Source organism: Typha latifolia, chromosome 12 (genome assembly GCF_019914945.1).
Source record: "Typha latifolia isolate L0001 chromosome 12, TyphaL0001v2, whole genome shotgun sequence".
NCBI lineage: Eukaryota > Viridiplantae > Streptophyta > Magnoliopsida > Poales > Typhaceae > Typha > Typha latifolia.
In genome coordinates, this window is record NC_133097.1 from 6342120 (window position 1) to 6363879 (window position 21760).

Sequence of the window (21760 nt, forward strand, 5' to 3'; positions counted from 1 at the left end):
ATTATTTTAAATTTTAAATTTTTTATTTTATATAATATAATTTTGTTGTGTTTAATTAAAAAATAGTAATTTAAAATTATTTATGAAACTATTAAATTTTAATTTTATTATAAAGATATCGATGAGAATTTTTTAACCATATAATTTTTATCAAAAAATAATAACATAAAGAGGACTTATTAAGTGATTTAAAATATAATATATAAATATAAATATTATATTAATTAAATAATAAATATAGAGCCCGGTAGCTTGGTGCATTGGAGTGCACCGAGCTCTTGGCTTTTGGGCTCCAAATATAGAGCCCTCCTTTGGAGATGTTTTTTTCTTCTGTGATTGAGAAACCCCTCGGTTATGATATTGAGGGTCTGCTTTAGTGATCTTTATAACTGTATGTCAGTTAATAATTTATCAAAAATATTATAGATATTTTTCTTTTATTGTTATTCACATCCTAACATCTTGTAACCTTTTTTTATTGTGTGGAAAAAATGGGTTGACTCATTATATTAAGATATGGGAGAATGTCCAAGAGAGGGATGAGTGGAGATTTTACAATAGAAATTACAACTGCCAAATAGCTGAGAAATCATGAGAAAAAAAAAGCTAAGAATTGAAAGACAAATTTGTAAGATTGTAACACCCGAACCCCTAAACACGTGCATGGCATGAGCCCATACGGTATGTGCGTAGCACTTGACCATTTTGTTAGTTACTAACAATCAAATAAACCTGTAGTAATTTCATAATTTTATATACAACATCTAAACTAAGAATAACTCAAGTCTAACTGTCAACAACATACAAATAATCCTACTTGAGCCTCGCACAGGATACAACACATCATTAAGAGCTTTTCATAACTACATATACACAACGGTGGTATATACATAATATACAAAAACAAAGTCACATGCTAAAATATATGATAAGGATATAGACACACTTTGGAGGATGTTCACTAATACATTAGATAAGATACATCTGGCATATAATACTAACCACACTTTACTCCTCACTCACCAGTAAGACCTCTAAGAGAGTATCTTGCTCCTCTCGTTCATCTGGGTTTTTAGAAAGGAGAAAACAAAAAGAGTCATGAGCTAAAGACTTAGTGAATAGACCTTACGTCGAATTAGTGAAACTAAACAGAGTATAAATCAAATACTGAATAATATAAATTAGAAAGATTATTATATCATGAATGAGTATATGAATGTTCCTCAATAATACATAATTAAAAAGTATGTAACATGTCATAACTGATAAAAGCATATAATTCTCGACAATGAATAAATAAATCTCTATATCATACTATCATCATAACTCTCTCTCAATATGACAAATGATGCATGCCGACTATGTCATGATGTCAAATGCAATGGTGTATAAATTATGATAATTACTCAATAATTAGGTGAAATTCTTCGTATCAAAATCACCACCGACATCTCGGTATACCATCCTCACACTATACCACTGTGCACAGTCAACACCCAATACCTGGTCTCAACATCATATCCGAAGGCTCAGAGCATACTCCGTGACTCGCAAGAATATCTCAAATATAATCATACCTCGCCACCTACTATGGTATCAACATCCATCTAAACCGGGCACCCACATAGTTGATAGAAACCTCATGAGGATAACTCGCCATATATGCTCTAGCGAACGACGTGTGTCTGATTGTCTGTGTGCACAGACTCTACTGACCTCGAACATGGACCATAAGATATCACATATCAGCGACCATAATCATCACTCCAGACACCCCTAACCTTGGTGCCTACTCGGGTATCCTCACGCTTTCTATCAACTATCATATCAATCATATTTCATGCTTTCCTTTTAAATAACAGATCATATGCATATATCCAGTACAATAACAAGTCACTGTATAACAGGAATTTATGTGGAATAGGAATCAAGAGAAAAGTGATATAATGTAGTCTCCACTATGTAGTCAACACATGCACACCCATGCTAATCTATTACATGCATACTCATGCTACATATCAACTTGGTATATAATCATAACAGTAGAATCATCTCCAATCATCTCTATATATATCACCAATGTGCTCATATCACAGATCAGCATAATCAAATGCATGATAAAATATGCTCGACTGTAATTATCTTTAAATAAAATCATATAATCATACTAGAGGCCAAAACATGCATGTACATAAGATATAATATGTCATAATTTAAAAAAGACGTTTAGGGGATAAAACTACTTACACCACTACAAATACCAAACCATCACTCGTTCATGCTGCTACGATAATGATCAAGCCTCGATAGCTAAGTCCACGATGTCTTGAACAGGGAGGTCGGAATATGAAATTATTTATAACAAATAATGTCAGTCTTTCTATTAATTAAAATTAACCTAGCAAAAAGATAGTTTCTTATTGTAATTATGTACTCTTTATTTCTATATTTGTTTTATTATTTATTAACCATAATTATATTATTTAATAGTGTATTTAAAATATAATTATCTACCTATTATTCTCCTTGATAATTAAGAAAATAAGAATTAAGTTACTACAAATAATTATGTAAGAATATACGTTCATAATCCTAATAATTACTATTACCTACCTAGAATTAAAATAGTAATTTATATTGTAGGTATTTTGCTAAACATGATATAATTAGAATTATTTACTAACTATGATATAATTATATTCAATTTATATAAATTAGATATATTAAATTAACTAAACTAATTGAATAATTAATAACATAATCAAATATAATTAGAAATCAATAATATGCACACATATATATATAAACTATACATAGTGTTAGGCTCAGCCTGGCACCTTGCGCTGCAAGGGTGCTGGGCCGAGCCCAACACCACTTGCAGGGTGCAGTCTAAAAGGAAAGAAGTGAAGAAGAAGAAGAAGAAGAAGAAGAAGAAGAAGAAGAAAAAGAAGAAGGAGAAAGCGGGGAAGAGGGTTGGGCCGCAGGGGAGGGGTACGGCCGCTGGTAGCCACTCAGCGGCCAACTTCTCGCCGGCGGCTCAAACCTTCGGTGTCTTGAATGGCAATTGACAAAGAGGAAGAGCATGAGAGAGAGAGGGGCTCATCAGCGGACAGAAGGACCAACGACGGCTCTTTCTGTTGGTCGGTAACTGTTTGCGGACTAAAGCGAGAGAGAGAGAGAGCTAGAGAGAGAGAGAATGCAGGGAAGAGAGAGAGATTATTAGAGAGAGGAAGAGCGAGTCACACGGTGGCGGCGGAGTGGCTGGTGGGTCAGGTCCCACCTCCACGCATCGCCGCGGTGTGGAGGAGAGTGGCTCGGTGGAGGTGTGTGGCACCCCACCGTGCCACAGCGTGGCCGGTCGCATCGTGCCCAGCAAGCATTAGTTATTTTTTAACCCTACTTGGGTTGTTACAATGATTCTTCTATGAAGTCAGTCAGTCAGGTGTATATGTTTAGTCATGTAGCTAGTGTGTAGAATAAGTTTTAGGGTTTTTTTTTTCTACCAAAAAGCTACTTGGTTTTTGCTTTTGTAAGTCACGTTTATTGTTTTTTTTTTTGTTTTCATTGTAGTTGAGTTTTTTTTCCTTTCTTTCTTCCAAGTTTATTTTTTTGTCATTTAGTGCTCATTAATACTGATGAAAAATATAAGAGAGAAATGATCTATACCTCCTCCTCCTCCTCCTTCTTCTCCTTCTTCTTCTTCTTCTTCTTCTTCTTCTTCTTCTTCTTCTTTATTGTTTTTTTTTCTTTTTTTGCTTTTCTTCTATCCCTTAATTTTCTCTTATTTTTAATATGGGTTTTTTTTACTTAAAAAACTATGAATTACTGATAGAATTTTATACTTACACTATGAATTCCGTACTTAAACTATGAAGTCTTCATTCCACTGTGAATAGATTTCGAATATGAAAAGAATCATAATAACGAAGTTCTAATCATGATGTCATAAATTTTATTCAATTGATTTCATAATTTTTGATCGTTAGAAGATTATCTTTAAAATATTTTTTTAAACTATAGAATTCCGTAGTCTAAGTAGGAAATTTGTACTTAAACTATAAATTTCATACTTAAACAATTAAAATTTTAAAAATATATCTAAAAGATATTTATTTGATGTACAAATAATATAAAACTAATTGAATAAAATCAGTGATATCATAATCTAAAATTTTACTATTCACTGTCTCTTCAAATTATGAATCTATCTGAAGAGTTTTTTGTACCCAAAAGAATAAGAAGAAGAAGAAAAAAGAAATATAGGTTTGGGAAGGAAAATGAGTGTAACTTCGAGCATAAAAGAAAATCATAGGCTAACAAAAGGGTCATGCAACTGATTTTATTCAGATTTGTTTCATTCTCTAATCCAATAGACATGCTTTCTTTATGATTTAATATGTGATCCATGGGTTCTTTTTGTTGATAGACAGTTTGATATCGTTAAAGTTAGATATTTTTATCATCCTTGACTTCACATCAACTTAGTTTTGAAAGGAGGAGTTGATAACTTTGCTGTCGTAGTAGATGGTTATACTCTCAAGGCGAACAGAGGATTCCTTCATCTCCCAGGGACTCCCTTTCACTGCCCAACCTTCACGAGTCCACCTTGCAAATTAAATGAAGACCAAGTACGTAAAGAAAGAACAATTGATAGCATTAAGAAGAACGTATGCTTACGTACCTTAACCAAACCAAGTCTCTCACTCGAATGGTGATGAGTGATGAGAAGAAGGAAATAGTTATATAGTCCAACACGATGGATCAAATCGAGATCTAACAATTGTAGCACGAGCTTCACGATTCAGTAAATTTTATTTAAAGCTTTGAATGGTTCATAATATATTAATATCATATTTTATTTTTTGGTAGGTATAACTGATACTGGGTCACGGGTATGGGTGTGTAAACATACATTTCTTTGCAAACTCATGCAACTGATTTTATTTATGCTGGAGCTAAGGATAACAAGATACATGCATCCACTCAGTCACACATACATACATACGTATATATATGCTATCATGTATCTCCTCCCAAGCTCTCTCTCTCTCACTTCCTTTATTTATTACAGTTGCATATATATATATAAGCTCGCATAGGCATTCATCCTCCGGCAAGATGAAGTTGATGATGCCAATCTCAGGCATGCGATTAGTTGGGCTTGAGGTACAACCCAATTGCCTCAAGGAGATCGCCAGAGCGTCCGAAGAAGCCGACGATCCTCCCACTGCTCACAGGAACAGTGAAAGGAGTTCCATGCGTTTGTTCACCGTAGGGCCCTAGAGTTTTAAGATTGGTCTCAAATTTGAGTGACCTTATGCAATCCGTTATGGTGGGGGTATAGGGGCCATTAGTCCCGGACATAGCTGTTAAGTATTCCCCCTCTTTGAATGTAATCTACACAATTAAGTTAATTAATTAAGGATAATTACTCCAATATGAAGGCCGAGCTAGCTAACGAGAAGCAAATACCTCATACAAGGTTCCACTAGCATTGCCCCAAGGTCCAGCCGTGTGTAACTTCCCATCGACGTGGTATTGAAAGGAGAAGGAGTTGATAACGTTGCTGGCGTAGATGGTTATTTTGACAAGGCGAACAGAGGATTTCTCCATGTCCCAAGGACTCCCTGCATTTCCACCCCAGAGCCCAACCTTTACGAGTCCAGCCTGCAGAAGGAGACCAAGTACGTAGAACAAACTATTAGTATCATGCATGCATTCCTGCATGCAAATAAGAAGAACGTATCATACCAGTTCCATGTCTCTATTGAATCTAGTGGCGGTGATGAGTGAGTGATGAGAATGTGAAATGAAGAATGAATATGGTGGGTATTTATAGAGCCATATAGATATGTAGCTTGTCTTGGAGATGAGAGATGGACGATCAATATTTCTAATGATATAGTAAAGCTCTGTAATTTTATTGACCTACCCAATGACGTGGGTTAACTTGGGTCATCTAGATCTCTTCTTTTTTTTAAAAGAAAGAAACCATCTGACAGAGAGAGAATAAGATCGACGCGTATTACAACCCATGTCAGTTAATTTGGAAGAACGTTAATTGATTCCAGACAAACATAATAATGCATGTCAACTTGTGATGGATATTTTGCATTCTTATAAGAGAGCTGGTACTGATCACTGGTCACTGATCAGATAGTACAACAACCATGGCCATGTAGTGAAATTGGAACGTATCAAAATTACACGACCCAAGTTTAGCCACGTATCTTTGCTAGTGAATATAAACAGTTTAAACATTATTGTAGTTTTATTATTTTTATTTTTGTTTAAAAGAGAATAGTACTAGATTATATATATCGTTTGTTCAAAGATATTTAAACAGTTTTAGGTTTCTTGAAACTGTAGCACAAAACCAATCCATTAAGGGTTGTTCAGGGGCAGGTTAGAAATCTATGGGCATGGTATAAGGAAGCAATTAACTAATAAAAGGTCTAATGGTCTTCGCTTTTTATATTTGTCGTATAAGTGTGTCTCATCCGTAATTATAACAGGTCGACAATGGGTCCACTACGACATTACTAAAATACGTGCTGAGATCCTTTGATGTCTGAGTTAGATAATCGAATCTTCTTCTAATCTAAGATAAGTCATTTGTTTGACTCCTATTCACCAAAGCAGTTAGTTTATATTTAGCCTTGGATACTTTTTGACTAGGAGCTTTTTAATGATACTTTTCAAACATGTTTTGTAGTAGAACACAAATCTCAATACCAATTGCTTTCTTGACCATCTCTTTAACTAACCTCATGGGCGATAAGATTAGTATCCGTTATTCTATTCATTAGTTGGCTTTTACTAACCAATAAATGCAATAATCTCTCACATTCCATATTGTAACGCCTCCCCCGCCAGGGCACGGCACGCGCGATGCATGCGACAGGACGGGCGGGGCTCATCACGCACAGATACTCTCCTGTGCACATATAATCATGACATCATCAAATAATACCTGCTAACATATTCATACTCACATAATCCAACACCAAATAAATCATATTATCAACCAAATAAATCTATTAACATATGAATATACAAGTCCATAATAATATACACTAGACCACTACCTAATCTAGCAGGACCCACACAGGTCATAACAAACCACCAAGATACAACTAAAAAATTGATACACGAATGCACTATAATCTGACATGTACTATACAAATAATCGTCTCATACAATATAGTACAAATATAACAAACAACGATACAACTCAACATCTGGCTAAACTATCTTCTATATCACTTCACGTCTATAGCTCACCTCATATTTGCTCTAAAATATCTCATCAGGATATCTCAAGTCGGTATCACGTACCATAATATCTGTGAGGGTTAGAAAAGAAATAAAAAGAGTCATTAGCAAAAGGCTCAGTGAATAAATTTTACCTCGAATCAATAGAGCCAAATAAAGAGTAAATCATGTACTGGATAATATGAATCAAAAAGAATATCACGTCATGAATGAGTGTATGAATATAACCTCAATAATATATAATTGAAATGTAGATAACATGTCATAACTGATAAAAACATATAATCCTCGATAATGAGTAAACAGATCTCTATATCATACTATCATCACAACTCTCTCTCAAATATGACATATGATGCATGCCAACTATGGCCATGCTATGATATCAAATGCAACCATATATGATGTATATTGATCACTCGATAATCAAATAATCAAATGAGAATAAAATCATATGCAGTTCTCAACATCTCAGTCATCAATAGCATCTCTATATGTCATCATCATACTAGACCACTGTGCACAGTCAACACCCGGCACCTAATCGCAACATCATGCCCGTAGGCTCAAAGCATACTCTCTCATACGCTAAGGGTATCTCAGTCATAATCATATCCTGCCATACATTAAGGGTATATCAAAATCCATCTAGATCGGGTACCCCACCAATTAATAGAAATCACACATGAGAGTAACTTGCCACACGCATGCCCTGGCAAATGACAAGTGTCCGATTGTCTGTGCGTACAGACTCAACTGACATCAGAAATGGGCCACGAGATATCGCATATCAGCAACCATAATCATCACTCTAGGCACCCCTAACCCTGGCGCCTACTCGGATACCCTCATGCTTTTTCTATCAACTTTCCTATCAATGCAATTTATGCATTTCTTTCTATATAATAGATCACGTGCATATATCTAGTACTATAACAAATCATGCACATCAGGAATTTAGGTGGTAAGGAAGTTAAGAGAAAAATAATGCAATGCAATCTCCAATCCTTTTTTTTTTCAACATATGCATACCTATGCTAATCTATCACATGCATATTCATACTACAGATCAACTAGACATAAAATTATAACAGTATAGTCATCTCTAATCATCTCTGTCTATCATCATCATACTCATATCCCAGACCAGCCTAATCAAAAGTATGATAATATATGCTTGACTGAAATCATCTCTAGATAAAGTTATATAATCATGCTGGAGGCTAAAACATTTATGCACATAATATATAATATATCCTAATTTGAGAAAGGCGTCTAGGGGATAAGACTACTCACACTGATCAGAAGACAAACCACGTATCTCTTACATCCGCCAATCAACCGAGTGACACTCATCACTAGCAAGGTCCACGGGGCCTCAAATAAGGTGTTCGGAATCTAAAAATATTTAAGTAGCATAAAGTTAGCCGTTCATCTAATTAAAATCCGTTCATGTAATATAAGATAATTTAGTAGGTTTTAGAATTTCTACTTATATCTTTATAACTAACTCGGATAAAAAATTTCTATCCGATTCGAATACAGATAGAATTTTTGAAAAAAATTCGAATACGAATTCAGATACGGGTCGAATATATTTTTCAGATTCAGGTATGGATATCGGATATCCATTTACCTGCATATTTTTTTAAATGATTTACAGTTTTTAGTTTGCTTATTTAAATAGTAAATATTAATATTGTTACTAATAATACTTTATATATTATTTATAGAGATTAATTTCTCTAATTTTATATATTTGACATACAAAAAAAATTATTTGTTGTAAAACTGTTAATAATTTTGTGTTAATTATATCTAAATAAAATATTATAATTATTTTAAATTCAATAAATATCCGTTTAAGATCCGATCCTTTATCCGAAAATTATCTGTATCCATTTAGTTAGGATATGGCTTTAAATTTTACTATCCGTCCAATATCTCCATCCGAATCCGTATCCGGATTAAAAATATGAATCCGGATATGGGTTGAGCACTATCCGATCCGTACCCGATCGGTTTTCACCTGTAATTATCTATCATTCCTAGCAATAGACAACAAAATTAAATTGATTATCATCCTGTTTTCTAGAGATTCTCATTTTGTGGTTCTTCCCCATTCATTGATATTAATAGTTATAGGGTTATAGCATTCCCACAGCAGTTGGCTAGACTATATCATGGATTCTTAAAGCTGAAAATGGCTCTGATTCAGGAAAAGCGGATCTTCTTCCACTTGCTTTGTCCGACCTTTCTCTTTTAGGGTTCCTAATGAGCTCGAAAGATAATGTAACGTAATGCAATCAACCTGATGGCGTGATTTCGGCTCCTCTGCATCCCAAGTACACTGCCCTCCTCGGTGCACAACAACTTAAAGTAAGAATTTCAAATATACCCAAGACAGAAGAGACCGCCAAGTAGATGTAACCATACTCCTTGGTCTAATCTTACCTACTAAGTTACTAAAATTGCACCAGCAACTAGAGCCTAATTGGAACAAATCTGGGGCATCAATCAAATGACGTACGCCCTTGATTTTCTTGCCAGTCTGATTCTCTATCATCTTCTTCCAATTCTGAAAAATTTCAAGCACTTGGTTCTTATGGTGCATGGTGTACACCCAAGATCTTCTAGAATAGTCATCAATAAAGGTGACAAACCAGTGCTTTCCGCCCAACGAGGCCTTCCGGGTAGGCCCCCAAACATCTGTGTGAATGTAATCCAAGATCCCCTTGGTCCGGTGTACTGCAGTAGCAAATTTAACTCTAGTTTGTTTGCCCAAAACACAGTGTTTGCAAAATTCCAACTTGAGGCTCTTCACACCCTTTAGCAAACCACGACTTGATAGACTTTGCAAGGCTTTCTGTCCTGGGTGCCCCAACCTCATGTGCCATAATCTAGAAGAGTCAGCCTCACTAACAGTGTTACTTGAGGCGGCCGCTACTCTTCCCAAATCAGTAGAGCCTTGTAAGAAGTACAAGTTGCTTCTTCTTACGCCCTTCATCACCACTAGTGCTCCTAAAGTCACCTTCAATGCTCCACCCTTCAAAGTAACGGTGAAGCCCTTTGATTCCAAGACCCCAAGAGAGATGAGGTTCTTTTTCAAATCCGGTATGTACCGAACTTCTGTTAGCTCTTTGACGGATCCATCGTGGAGCTTCAAGTGAATAGTGCCAATGCCTTCAGCTCTACAAGGGCTATCATTGCCCATAAACACAACTCCACCTGAGATCTTCTCAAAAGTGGAGAACCAACTCCTGTTTGGACACATATGGTATGTGCAACCGGAGTCCAAGATCCATTCATCAGTGCTACATGCAAGAGCCGAGCCTACCAAGGCGCTTTCCGAGTCCTCATCATCCGAATGTGCCACATTTGCCTTTTGGGGTTTCTTGTCCTTGTTCTTCAAAACTGGACAATCCTTCTTCCAATGCCCTTTATTGTGGCAATAGGAACATTAGTCTTTGGCAATTGACTTTCTATCTGAGGATGCACCCCTTGACTTTGAGAAAGATTTGCCTCTCTTCCCAAATTTTCTGTTTTCAGATCTACCCCTCACCATCAATGCATCTGAAGATGACTCATGAGTAGCTTGCTTGTCCAATTTCCGGTACTCATTGTTAATTAATGCATTTGCAACATCTTCATAATGGATTAAGTCTTTTCCATACAATAGGGTAGTAGTGAGGTGGTCATAGGTGTCCGGCAAAGAATTCAACAATACCAATGCCTTGTCCTCATCTGAAATTTCAACATCCAAGTTTTGTAAATCAGCAAGCAACTTGTTGAAGCCATTCAAGTGCTCCGCCATTGGCGTTCCTATCTTGTATTGAAATCTGAAAAACTTCTTCTTCAAATAGAGCCGGTTCTCAATGCTCTTGGTCATGTATTTGTCCTCCAGTTTCTTCCACAAGCCCTTCGCCGAATTTTCCCTCATCACAAAATACTTTTGATCCTTTGCTAGACAAAGCCGAATGGAGCTACAAGCTTGCCGGTTCATTTTTTCCCAATCCTTTTCGGAGATGTCTTCGGGCTTCTCCTCCAAGGTAATGTCTAACTCTTGTTGGAACAACACATCCATAACTTCACATTGCCACATTCCAAAATTGTTGGTGCCATCAAACTTCTCAACTTCAAACTTTGCATTTGAGATAAGTTTGCCCGATCTTGATGATTCCCCCATTTTGCCAAAATTTCTTCAACTCCTCACTATTCCCAACTTCAATAGCCTAGGTTTGAAACCAATAGCTCTGATACCAATTTGTTGTGCAAATCTACCAAATGGGTGAAGGAAGCGGAAGCAAGACCTTCACCCCAAGTATCTCAAATGGGAATAGTGAAAGAGAACACAATGCAAAGCTTGAAAATACTCCAATAAGGATGTTAATGGTGTTAGAAAAGCCCTAAGCAAGTTCTAATCACGAATTAACACCCTAATATATGCAAGCACCAACAAAGACAACAATGGAGACAATAGAGAGAGAGAGAGACAAGATTTACGTGGTTCGGCGATGTGCCTACGTCCACGGGCGGAGCAATCTTCTTCACTATGCAAATCCCTCACTTACAAAAGAGTTTAGCAACTCTAATCACTCTCAATACAATGGTGGCTCAACCCTCATTAATGTTCTTCCCACCTTCCAAGCCCTAAAACCCCACTTTAGTATTTATAGTCAGGTTCAGATTTGGGGATTTTCAGAGTCGCGTTCGAACGCCTTCGGGGCGCGTTCGAACGCACCCAATGTTAATACAGCAAAACTCAAGGGGCGTTCGAACGCAGGAGGGGTGCCGTTCGAACGCCTGCAGAAAGTCTGCTCTCGGGTTGGCTCGCGTTCGAACGCGGCTGGGGCCGTTCGAACGCCTGCATCACAACTGCTCTCTGTCTGGAGCCCGCGTTCGAACGCCCTCAGGGCGCGTTCGAACGCGCGGCACAGAAATGCTGATACATGCTGAATTTTTCTGAAAAACTGAATTTGAGCCAATTTTTAACATGAAGATCCTTTCAAGGGAGACATCATATATAATGGACAAGCGTGGCCAACTCAACCTATATGGGCGAGTGTCCATACCATCTGTCAACAAAACAATCTATAAGGGATAAGAAAAGAATTTCTCATCTCGCTGAAAGAAATGTCATTTACAGCTACTAAGATAAACTGAAGTACTGTCTCAGCTCATCTGAGCGGCTTACCAAGCTAAGCAGCTTATCATCAATAAACTTTGTTGCCACATTATAATGGCACGGCCATGATGCAGATGTTAAAACTGGAGTTTCCACCATGTTATCGATGGCATCAGGAGAAAGAAAGCAACCAGCATATGGATCAATAAAGAGAGGATCTGCCATTTTCAAGGTTACTGAAAACATCAAATTTTGACCAAAATAAGTAGATGGCATTAAGTACTCCTTCTAAAGTCATCATTCCAACATACTACTCTGCCTAAGCTCTAAAGGTACAGTATATGGATAGTCCTTTTGATTTAAACACATACATAAGCATGTCTACTGTGCAATCTGTTTTAATAGAAATCTCGTGAAAATAACTCGCCACATATGCATTGGTAAACGGCATGTGTCTGAATGTCTACTGTGCACACTGACTAACGACTTCAAACATAAGGCCAACAGGATCGCGACTATGTCGAGCGATCAATCATCTCCAGGCACGCCCTAACCCTCGCGCCCACTCGAGTATCATCATGTTTTCTATTAACTATTCTATCAATCACATTTCATGCTTTTCTTCTAAATAACAAATCATATACATATATCCAGTACGATAACGAGTCAATACATAACATGAATTTAGGTAGAACAGGAAATCAAGAGAACAATGATTTAATGTACTCTCCAACCATATAGTCAACACATGCATACCCATGCTAATATAATCACATGCAAACTCATGGTAGAGATCATCTCGACATAAAACCATAATAGTATAGTCGTTTCTAATTATCTCTATTTATCATTATCATACTCATATCCAAGATCAGCCTAACTATATGCATGATAAAAATATGCTCGACTGTAATCATCTCTAGATAAAGTCATATAATCATGCTGGAGTCCAAAACATGCATGTACGTAATATATAATATAACATAATTTGATAAAGGCGTCTAGAGGATAAGACTACTCAACTCACGTATCCGTCACATCCGACAACCGAGCGACAACTCTTCCTAATAGGGTCTACGGGGCCTCAAATAAGAGGTTCGAGATCTAAAAATATTTAAGTACCATGAAGTTAGCCGTTCAGCTAATTAAAATCGTTCATGTAATATATGATGATTTATTAGGTTTTAGAATTTCTACTTATCTTTATAACTAGCTAGATTTTTAACTATTAATAAAAATATAAATATAGATAAAAATCTAATTATAATTAAATTACATCTTGATTAATTATGACCATGTAGTCATTACTTTATTTGTTACAAAATAATAATGTATAAATAAATACGTAAGCCTAGTATTTTATTTGTTACAAAATAATAATGTATAATAAACTATTAAAATTACTTAAAATGTATCTTTTTCTACAAATTTGATAATTATAATTTACAAATATATATATTAATCTAATAGAGATATAAATAAATAAATATAAGTATTACCTATATTTATACCTAATTAATCATTAATTATACAAATTATAATTAATAATAAACATATTGAAGAATATCTATTGTTATTAAAATAATTAATGTCAAAATAATCTATTTGCATTAATTAAGAAGGAAAAGCCTAAATAAATAACATCAATAAAATAAATAAATAAATAATTAATTAAGACACTGCCATCAGTGCTGGGCTCGGCCCAGCATTGCCTGCTACAGTGATGGGCCGAGCCCAGCACTTTGCAGAAAGCGAAGGAGAAGAAGCCGAGGAAGAAGAAGAAAAAGAAAGAAGAAAGAAGAAAGAAGACGAAGAAGAAGAAGAAGAGGAGGAGGAGAAGAAGGGAGGAGAGGAGGGAGGGGGTTGCGGACCCGGGTCGGCGGAAAGGGCACCGGCTGCTGCTGGCCAGCTAGCGGGCGCAGCTCGGCTCCGACAAGCCTGAGCTCGGGTGTTAGCGCGCGTGCGCGCGAGAGTGTGTGTGTGTGTGTGTGTATGTGTGTGTGTGAGAGAGAGAGAGAGAGAGAGAGGGGGGGGGGGAGGGAGGGAAAAGGAAAGAGGGGGAAGTGAGAGACCTCACTGGTGGAGGTGGCTGTTCCAGGGGAGGTTGCGCCAGCCGGCAGGCCGGCGGGGCAACTGCGGTAGTAGTTAGAGAGAGGGAGAAAGAGAGTTTGAGAGAGAGAGAGAGGAGAGTGAGAGAGATACCGAAAGGGAGAGAGTTTGAGAGAAGTAAAAGAGGCAAGAGAGGCGGTGGGGAGAGGGAAGTCAGTGGTGGCGGCAGGGTGGGGCCCGCCGCGGCCAGCTGGCCGAGCAAGTGTAGCATGCCCCCCCCACCCCATGCAGCATCAAGCTGCATGGGTGGCGCTGCATAGGCACAAAGCAGACCACACTGTGGCCGATTTAATTTAATTTAATTAATTTTTTTATTTTTTAAGGTTGGGTTGTTATAGAAGTCTTTGTTCTAGTGTGGATAGATTTCGAATATGAAAAAAATTAATAATAACAAAGTTGCAACCATGATGTCATGAATTTTATTCAATTGATTTCATAATTTTTGAACGTCATATGATTATCTTTAAAATATTTTTTTCAAAACTATGAAATTTCGTAGTCGTAGTAGGAAACTAGTAATTAAACTATAAATTTCATACTTAAAATATAAAAAAATTTAAAAAAGATCTAGAAGGTATTCATCTGACGTTCAAATAATATAAAACTAATTGGATAAAATCAGTAACATTGTAATGTAAAATTTTACTATTCAGTCTCTTCAAATTATGATTCTATGTGAAGAGTTTTTTTGTACCAAAAAGAATAATAAGAAGAAGAAAGAAATATAGGTTTGGGAAAGAAGACGAGGGTAATTTTGAGCAAAAAATGGTCACCGTTAATTTCAAACACAACAGAAAATCATAGGCTAACAAAAGGGTCATGCAACTGATTTTATTTATGCTGGAGCTAAGGATAACAAGATACATCATACATACACACATACATACGTATATATATGCTATCATGTATCTCCTCCCAAGCTCCCTCTCTCTCTCTCTCACTTCCTTTATTTATTACAGTTGCATATAGATATATAAGCACGCATAGGCATTCATCCTCCAGCAAGATGAAGTTGATGATGCCAATCTAAGGCATTCGATTAGTTGGGCCTGAGGTACAACCCAATTGCATCAAGGAGATCGCCGGAGCGTCCGAAGAAGCCGACGATCCTCCCACTGCTCACAGGAATAGTGAAAGGAGTTCCCTGCGTTTGATCACCGTAGGGCCCTAGAGTTTTTTTAAGATTGGTCTCAAATTTGAGTGACCTTATGCAATCCACTATGCTGGAGGTATAACGGCCATGAGTCCCGGACATAGCTGTTAAGTACTCCCCCTCTCTGAATGTAATCTGCACAATTAAGTTAATTAATTAAGGATAATTACTACAATATCAAGGCGAGCTAGCTAACGAGAAGCAAATACCTCATGCAAGGTTCCACTGGCATTGCCCCAAGGTCCAGCCGTGTGTAACTTCCCATCGACTTGGTAGTGAAAGGAGAAGGAGTTGATAACGTCGCTGGAGTAGATGATTATTTTGTCAAGGCGAACAGAGGAGTTGCCCAACTCCCAAGGACTCCCTGCATTTCCACCCCAGAGCCCAACCTTTACGAGTCCAGCCTGCAGAAGGAGACCAAGTACGTAGAACAAACTATTAGTATTATGCGTGCATGTATGCATGCCTGCATGCAAATAAGAAGAACTTATCATACCAGTTCCATGTCTCTGTTGAATCTAGTGGCGGTGATGAGTGAGTGATGAATGATGAGAATGTGAAATGAAGAAGGGATATGGTGGGTATTTATAGAGCCATATAGATATGTAGCTTGTCTTGGAGATGAGAGATGGACGATCCATATTTCTAATGATACAGTAAAGCTTTGGAATCTAATTAGCTTACCCCATCACGTGGGTTAACTTGGGTCGTCTAATCTCTTCTTTTTTAAAAAGAAGAAGAAGAAGAAGAAACCATGTGACAGAGAGAGTATAGGATCGCCGCGTATTACAACTCATGTCATCTAATTTGGAAGAACGTTAATTGATTCCCAACAAACATAATAACGCACGTCAAGAAAATGATGAATATTTCGCAATCTGATAAGAGGGTTAGCTACTGATCACTGATCACTGATCACTGATCAGATAGCACAACAACCATGGCCATGTAGCGAATTTGGAACGTATCCAAATTACACGTCAACTATTGAGGATGAATAGAAGTTTTTGGTTTTCTTCTTGTAATTAATCTTAGTGACAATTTTTAAGGAACCAATTTCTAAGGATGGATGCATTATTATATGGTTTGTTTTGGGCAACATGCAATAAGATAATTAATTCCATCCAGAGTCATCTAACTCGGCCCCAAAACACTAAATTTGGAGCCCGGTGAAGCTCCAATTGGACTTTAAGAGCACGATGAAGTTCTAACCGGACTCCATTGTTAGCTCTAAATTTGGTGCTAGCAATAGTGGGGCTCTAAATTTGGAACCCCACCAAAAAAATGGAGCGCTGCTTTATTTATTTTGAGTGTTTTAAAATTTTAAAATTTGCCCAATAAATATTGTATTCAATAATTTTAATTTATATGTATCGTTTATTAAATAATCTAATTAGTTAAAATAAGTATATAATTAGTTTTATTAAACTATTTTTAATAAAAATAGTACCATTGGAAAGGTATCATGGAGACCTTTAAAATTAGTGTAATATTAAATTATTTTTAAATTTAAATTTAATTTTTTTTATCATTTATAAAAATGCGTCTAATATTTTTTTATTTTAAAAATAAATAAGTTTATTATTATTTAAATTTAATGTGTCCTAAAATATAATTACTCAAAATTATTTACCAATGTAAATATTAACTATTAAAATACATCAGATATGAAATAATAAACATATTTGGCAGTTCTAATATCTTAATAATAAATAGCTGAGATTTTACAGTAGAAATTACGAACTGCTAAATAGCTGAGAACTGAAAGACACAATTATAAGATTTCTTCGATGAAGTCAGTCAGTCAGGTTTATATGCTTAGTCATGTAGGTAGTATGTAGAATAAGTTTTAAGTTTTTTTTTTCTACCCAAAAGCCACTTAATTTTTGCTTTTGTAAGTCGAGTTTATTTCTTGTTTTCATTGTAGATGAGGTTTTTTCCCTTTATTTTTTCTAAGTTTATCTTTTTGTCATTTAGTGCTCGATCATAAATGATATATATACCTTCTTCTTCTTCTTCTTCTTCTTCTTTAATATTGTTTTTTTTTCTTTTTTTTCTTTTCTTCTATCCCTTAATTTTCTCTTTTTTTAATATGAGTTTTTTACTTAAAAAACTATGAATTACTGATAGAATTTCATACTTACACTATGAATTATGTACTTAAACTATGAAGTTGTAATGCCCCAGCCCGGCAGGGGTATGGGCACGTGCACACCCACGCGCCCACACGACACGACGGCGCATACGATCGGTCGGGCGAGGCCCGTCTCGCACAAATACATTTTTGTGCACATATAATTATGACATCATCAAATAATACATGCTAACATATTTATGCTCATATAATACAACACCAAACAAATCATATTATCAACCAAATAAAGTTGTTAAAATATGAATATCTAAGTCCACAATAATATACACTATATCACTACCTAATCTGGCAGGACCCACACAGGCCACAATAAACCATCAAAGATAGAACTAAATAATTGATACCCGAGTGCACTATAATCTAACATGTACTATACAAATAATCGTTTGATCCAATAAAGTATAAATATAACAAACAACGATACAACTCAATCTTTATACAAACTATCATTTATATTGTCTCGCACCTATAGCTCATCTCATCAATTTAAAATATCTTATTTTGATATCTCAAGTCACTATCACGTACCACATATTTAAAAGAATTAGAAAATAAATAAAAAGAGTCATGAGCAAAGGCTTAGTGAATAGATCTTACCATAAATTAATGATGCCAAACAGAGAGTAAATAATGTACTAAATAATATAAATCAGAAAGAGTATCATGTCATGAATGAATATATTAATGTATCCTAAATAACATATAAATAAAAAGTAGATAACATGTCATAACCGATAAAATTATATAATCCTTCACAATGAGTAAACAAATATCTATGTCATATTATGATCCTAAAACTCTAAAAAATATGACACATGATAAATGCCGACCATAATCTTGCTATGATATCAAATGCAATCATATATAATTTATATTGACCACTTGATAATCAGGTAATCAAATGGTAATGAAATTATATGCATTTCTCAATATCTCAGTTATCAATATCAGATCTACACAGTATCATCATCATAGACCACTGTGCACAGTCAACACTCGGTACCCGGTCTCAACATCATGTTCGAAGGCTCACAGCATACTCCGCCACCTGCAAGAGTATCTCAAATATAACCATACCCCGTCACCCGCTAGGGTATCAATATCTATCTAGACGGGGCATCCACATAATTAATAGAAACCTCGTGAGGATAACTCGCCACATATGCCAGCGATTGTCATGTGTCTGAATGTCTACTGCGCACACAAACTAACGACCTCGGATGTAAGGCCAATAGGATCGCGACTATGTCGAGCGATCAATCATCTCCAAGCACACCCTAACCCTCACGCCCACTCGGGTATCCTTACGCTTTCTATCAACTATATTATCAATCACATCTCATGTTTTTATTCTAAATGATAGATCATATGCATATATCTAGTATGATAATGAGTCAATACATAACAGGAATTTAGGTATAACAGGAATCAAGAGAAAAATGATGCAATGTAGTTTCAACCATTTAGTCAGCACATGCATACCCATGCTAATATAATCACATGCAAACTCATGCTAGAGATCATCTCGACATAAAACCATAACAGTACAGTCACCTCTCATCATCTCTATTTATCATCATCATACTCATATCCAAGATCGGTCTAACTATATGCATGATAAAAATATGGCCACTGTAATTATCTCTAGATAAAGTCATATAATCATGCTGGAGGCCAAAACATGCATGCACGTAATATATAGTATAACCTAATTTGAGAAAGGCATCTAAGGGATAAGACTACTCATAACTGATCAGAAGACATAACTCACGTATTCGTCACATTCGACAACTGAGCAACAACTCATCCTTATAGGGTCCACGGGGCCTCAAATAAGGGGTTCGGGAACTGAAAATATTTAAGTAGCATGAAGTTAGCCGTTCACCTAATTAAAATCCGTTCATGTAATATATGATGATTTATTAGGTTTTAGAATTTCTACTTATTTTTATAACTAGCTAGATTTTTAACTATAAATAAAAATATAAATATAGATAAAAATCTAATTATCATTAAATTATATTTTGGTTAATTAGGGACCATGTAGTCATTGCTTTATAAAATAATAAGTAAATAAATAAGTAAACGTAGTATTTTATTTGTTACAAAATAATAATATATAATAAACTATTAGAATTACTTAAAATGTATCTTATTCTACAAATTTGATAATTATAATTTACAAATCTATATATTAATCTAATAGAGATATAAATAAATAAATATAAGTATTACTTATATTTATACCTAATTAATCATTAATTATACAAATTATAATTAATAATAAACATATTGAAGAATATATATTGTTATTAAAATAATTAATGTCTAAATAATCTATTTGCATTAATTAATAAGGAAAAGCCTAAATAAATAACCTAATTTTGATAGCAGACAAGGTTATAGTCAAGGAAGTGGGCGGGGAAATGATAACGAGAAAAAAATCATACCGGAAGTTTGACAAGTCCAAAATTAAGTGTTTCAACTGTTCAGAATATGGGCATTTTGCATCAGAATGCCGCAAGCCCAAGAAGGAGAGGGCATTTTTGGCAGAGAAGGGAGACGATGAGCCTGCTCTCTTAAGGCTTGAAACATGTGAATTGATGGAAACCAAGGAAGCAACCATTGATGTGGTAACACTCATGGAGGATGATATTCAACTCAATCTGGGAGTGAATGAAAAGGATGACGGAAATGTTTGGTACCTCGACACGGGTGCCAGTAATCATATGACTGGTTGTAGGAAGCATTTCACCGAACTTGACACATGTATTGGAGGCACAGTTAAATTTGGCGATGGATCAATGTATCCATCGGTGGTCGTGGCACCGTGCTAATCAAGGGACGCGCGGGCGAACACAAGGCATTAACTGATGTGTATTATATTCCGAAGCTGACCAGCAACATTATCAGTTTGGGTCAACTCGAGGAACACGGATGTAAAGTCGTGATAGAAGACGGCTACCTGCACGTGTTTGATCGCAAGGGACAGCTGCTGGTTCGGGTCGAAAGAGCAAGGAATAGACTATACACCCTAAATCTTGATCTTGCACAGCCAGTGTGCTTAATGGCACGCCTCGACAAAGATGTTTGGAGATGGCACGCACGCTATGGGCACCTAAATTTCCAAACACTGCGTAAACTGGGCCAGGAAGTTTAGTCGAGGGCCTCCCGCTGGTTAACCATGTAGAACAATTGTGTGACGGCTACCTAGTTGGTAAACAACGCCGCACACCATTCCCACAAGAGGCGAACTTCAGAGCAAGCGACGTGTTGGAGTTAATACATGGTGATCTGTGCGGACCCATCACACCTCCAACCCCAGCTGATAATAGGTACTTTCTACTAATGGTTGATGACTATAGTAGATACATGTGGATTGTACTGTTGAAATCCAAAGATAAAGCTTTCCAGGCGTTCAAGGAGATCAAGGTGGCGGCTGAGGTTGAAACAGGTGTGAAATTGAAAGCATTCCGTACCGATCGTGGAAATGAATTCAGGTCGAATGAGTTCACTGCTTATTGTAAGCAGATTGGAGTCAAAAGATACTTGACTGCCCCTTATTCTCCTCAGCAAAATGGGGTGGTCGAGCGAAGAAACCAGACAGTCACTGCCATGGCACGCAGCATGATGAAGAGTATGAATATGCCTGCAAAGTTTTGGGGAGAAGCTGTCACAACTGCAGTATACATCCTAAACCGTGCACCAACCAAGAGTGTGATTGGGATGACGCCGTATGAAGCATGGCACAAATGAAAACCAGCAGTACGTCACATGCGCACGTTTGGGTGTGTAGTACATGTGAAGCATGTAAATGGCCATATCAGAAAATTCACGGCCCGTAGCTCCCCGATGGTGTTTATTGGATATGAGAGTGATTCAAAGGCATACCGCGTGTATGATCCCTCTGCCAGGAAGGTATACATAACACGTGATGTTGTTT

At 36.4% G+C, this 21760-nt stretch overlaps 1 protein-coding gene and 1 long non-coding RNA gene across 4 annotated transcripts; both read right to left on the bottom strand.

Annotated features, from left to right (window-relative positions):
* Positions 1-896: 896 nt before the first annotated feature.
* On the bottom strand, positions 897-2334 carry LOC140798704 (uncharacterized). The gene is made up of 2 exons (XR_012110890.1): positions 2248-2334; positions 897-1064 (listed from the first exon to the last, which is right to left on the bottom strand). It is a non-coding gene; the product is annotated as an uncharacterized lncRNA (long non-coding RNA).
* Positions 2335-4913: 2579 nt separating this feature from the next.
* LOC140798705 (salt stress-induced protein-like) lies at positions 4914-16268 on the bottom strand. Of its 3 annotated transcripts, none has more exons than XM_073152711.1 (3): positions 16159-16182; positions 5473-5667; positions 4914-5397 (listed from the first exon to the last, which is right to left on the bottom strand). In XM_073152711.1, exons 1-3 carry the CDS (start codon positions 16165-16167, stop codon positions 5152-5154), a joined length of 450 nt encoding a protein of 149 aa, XP_073008812.1. In that variant the 5' UTR covers positions 16168-16182; the 3' UTR covers positions 4914-5151. The 3 variants fall into 3 exon arrangements, with proteins under 3 accessions (XP_073008812.1, XP_073008811.1, XP_073008810.1); XM_073152710.1 differs by lacking the exon at positions 16159-16182 and adding an exon at positions 5752-5957; XM_073152709.1 differs by lacking the exons at positions 4914-5397; positions 5473-5667 and adding exons at positions 15316-15797; positions 15872-16066 and having other exon boundaries at positions 16159-16268.
* Positions 16269-21760: the final 5492 nt, after the last annotated feature.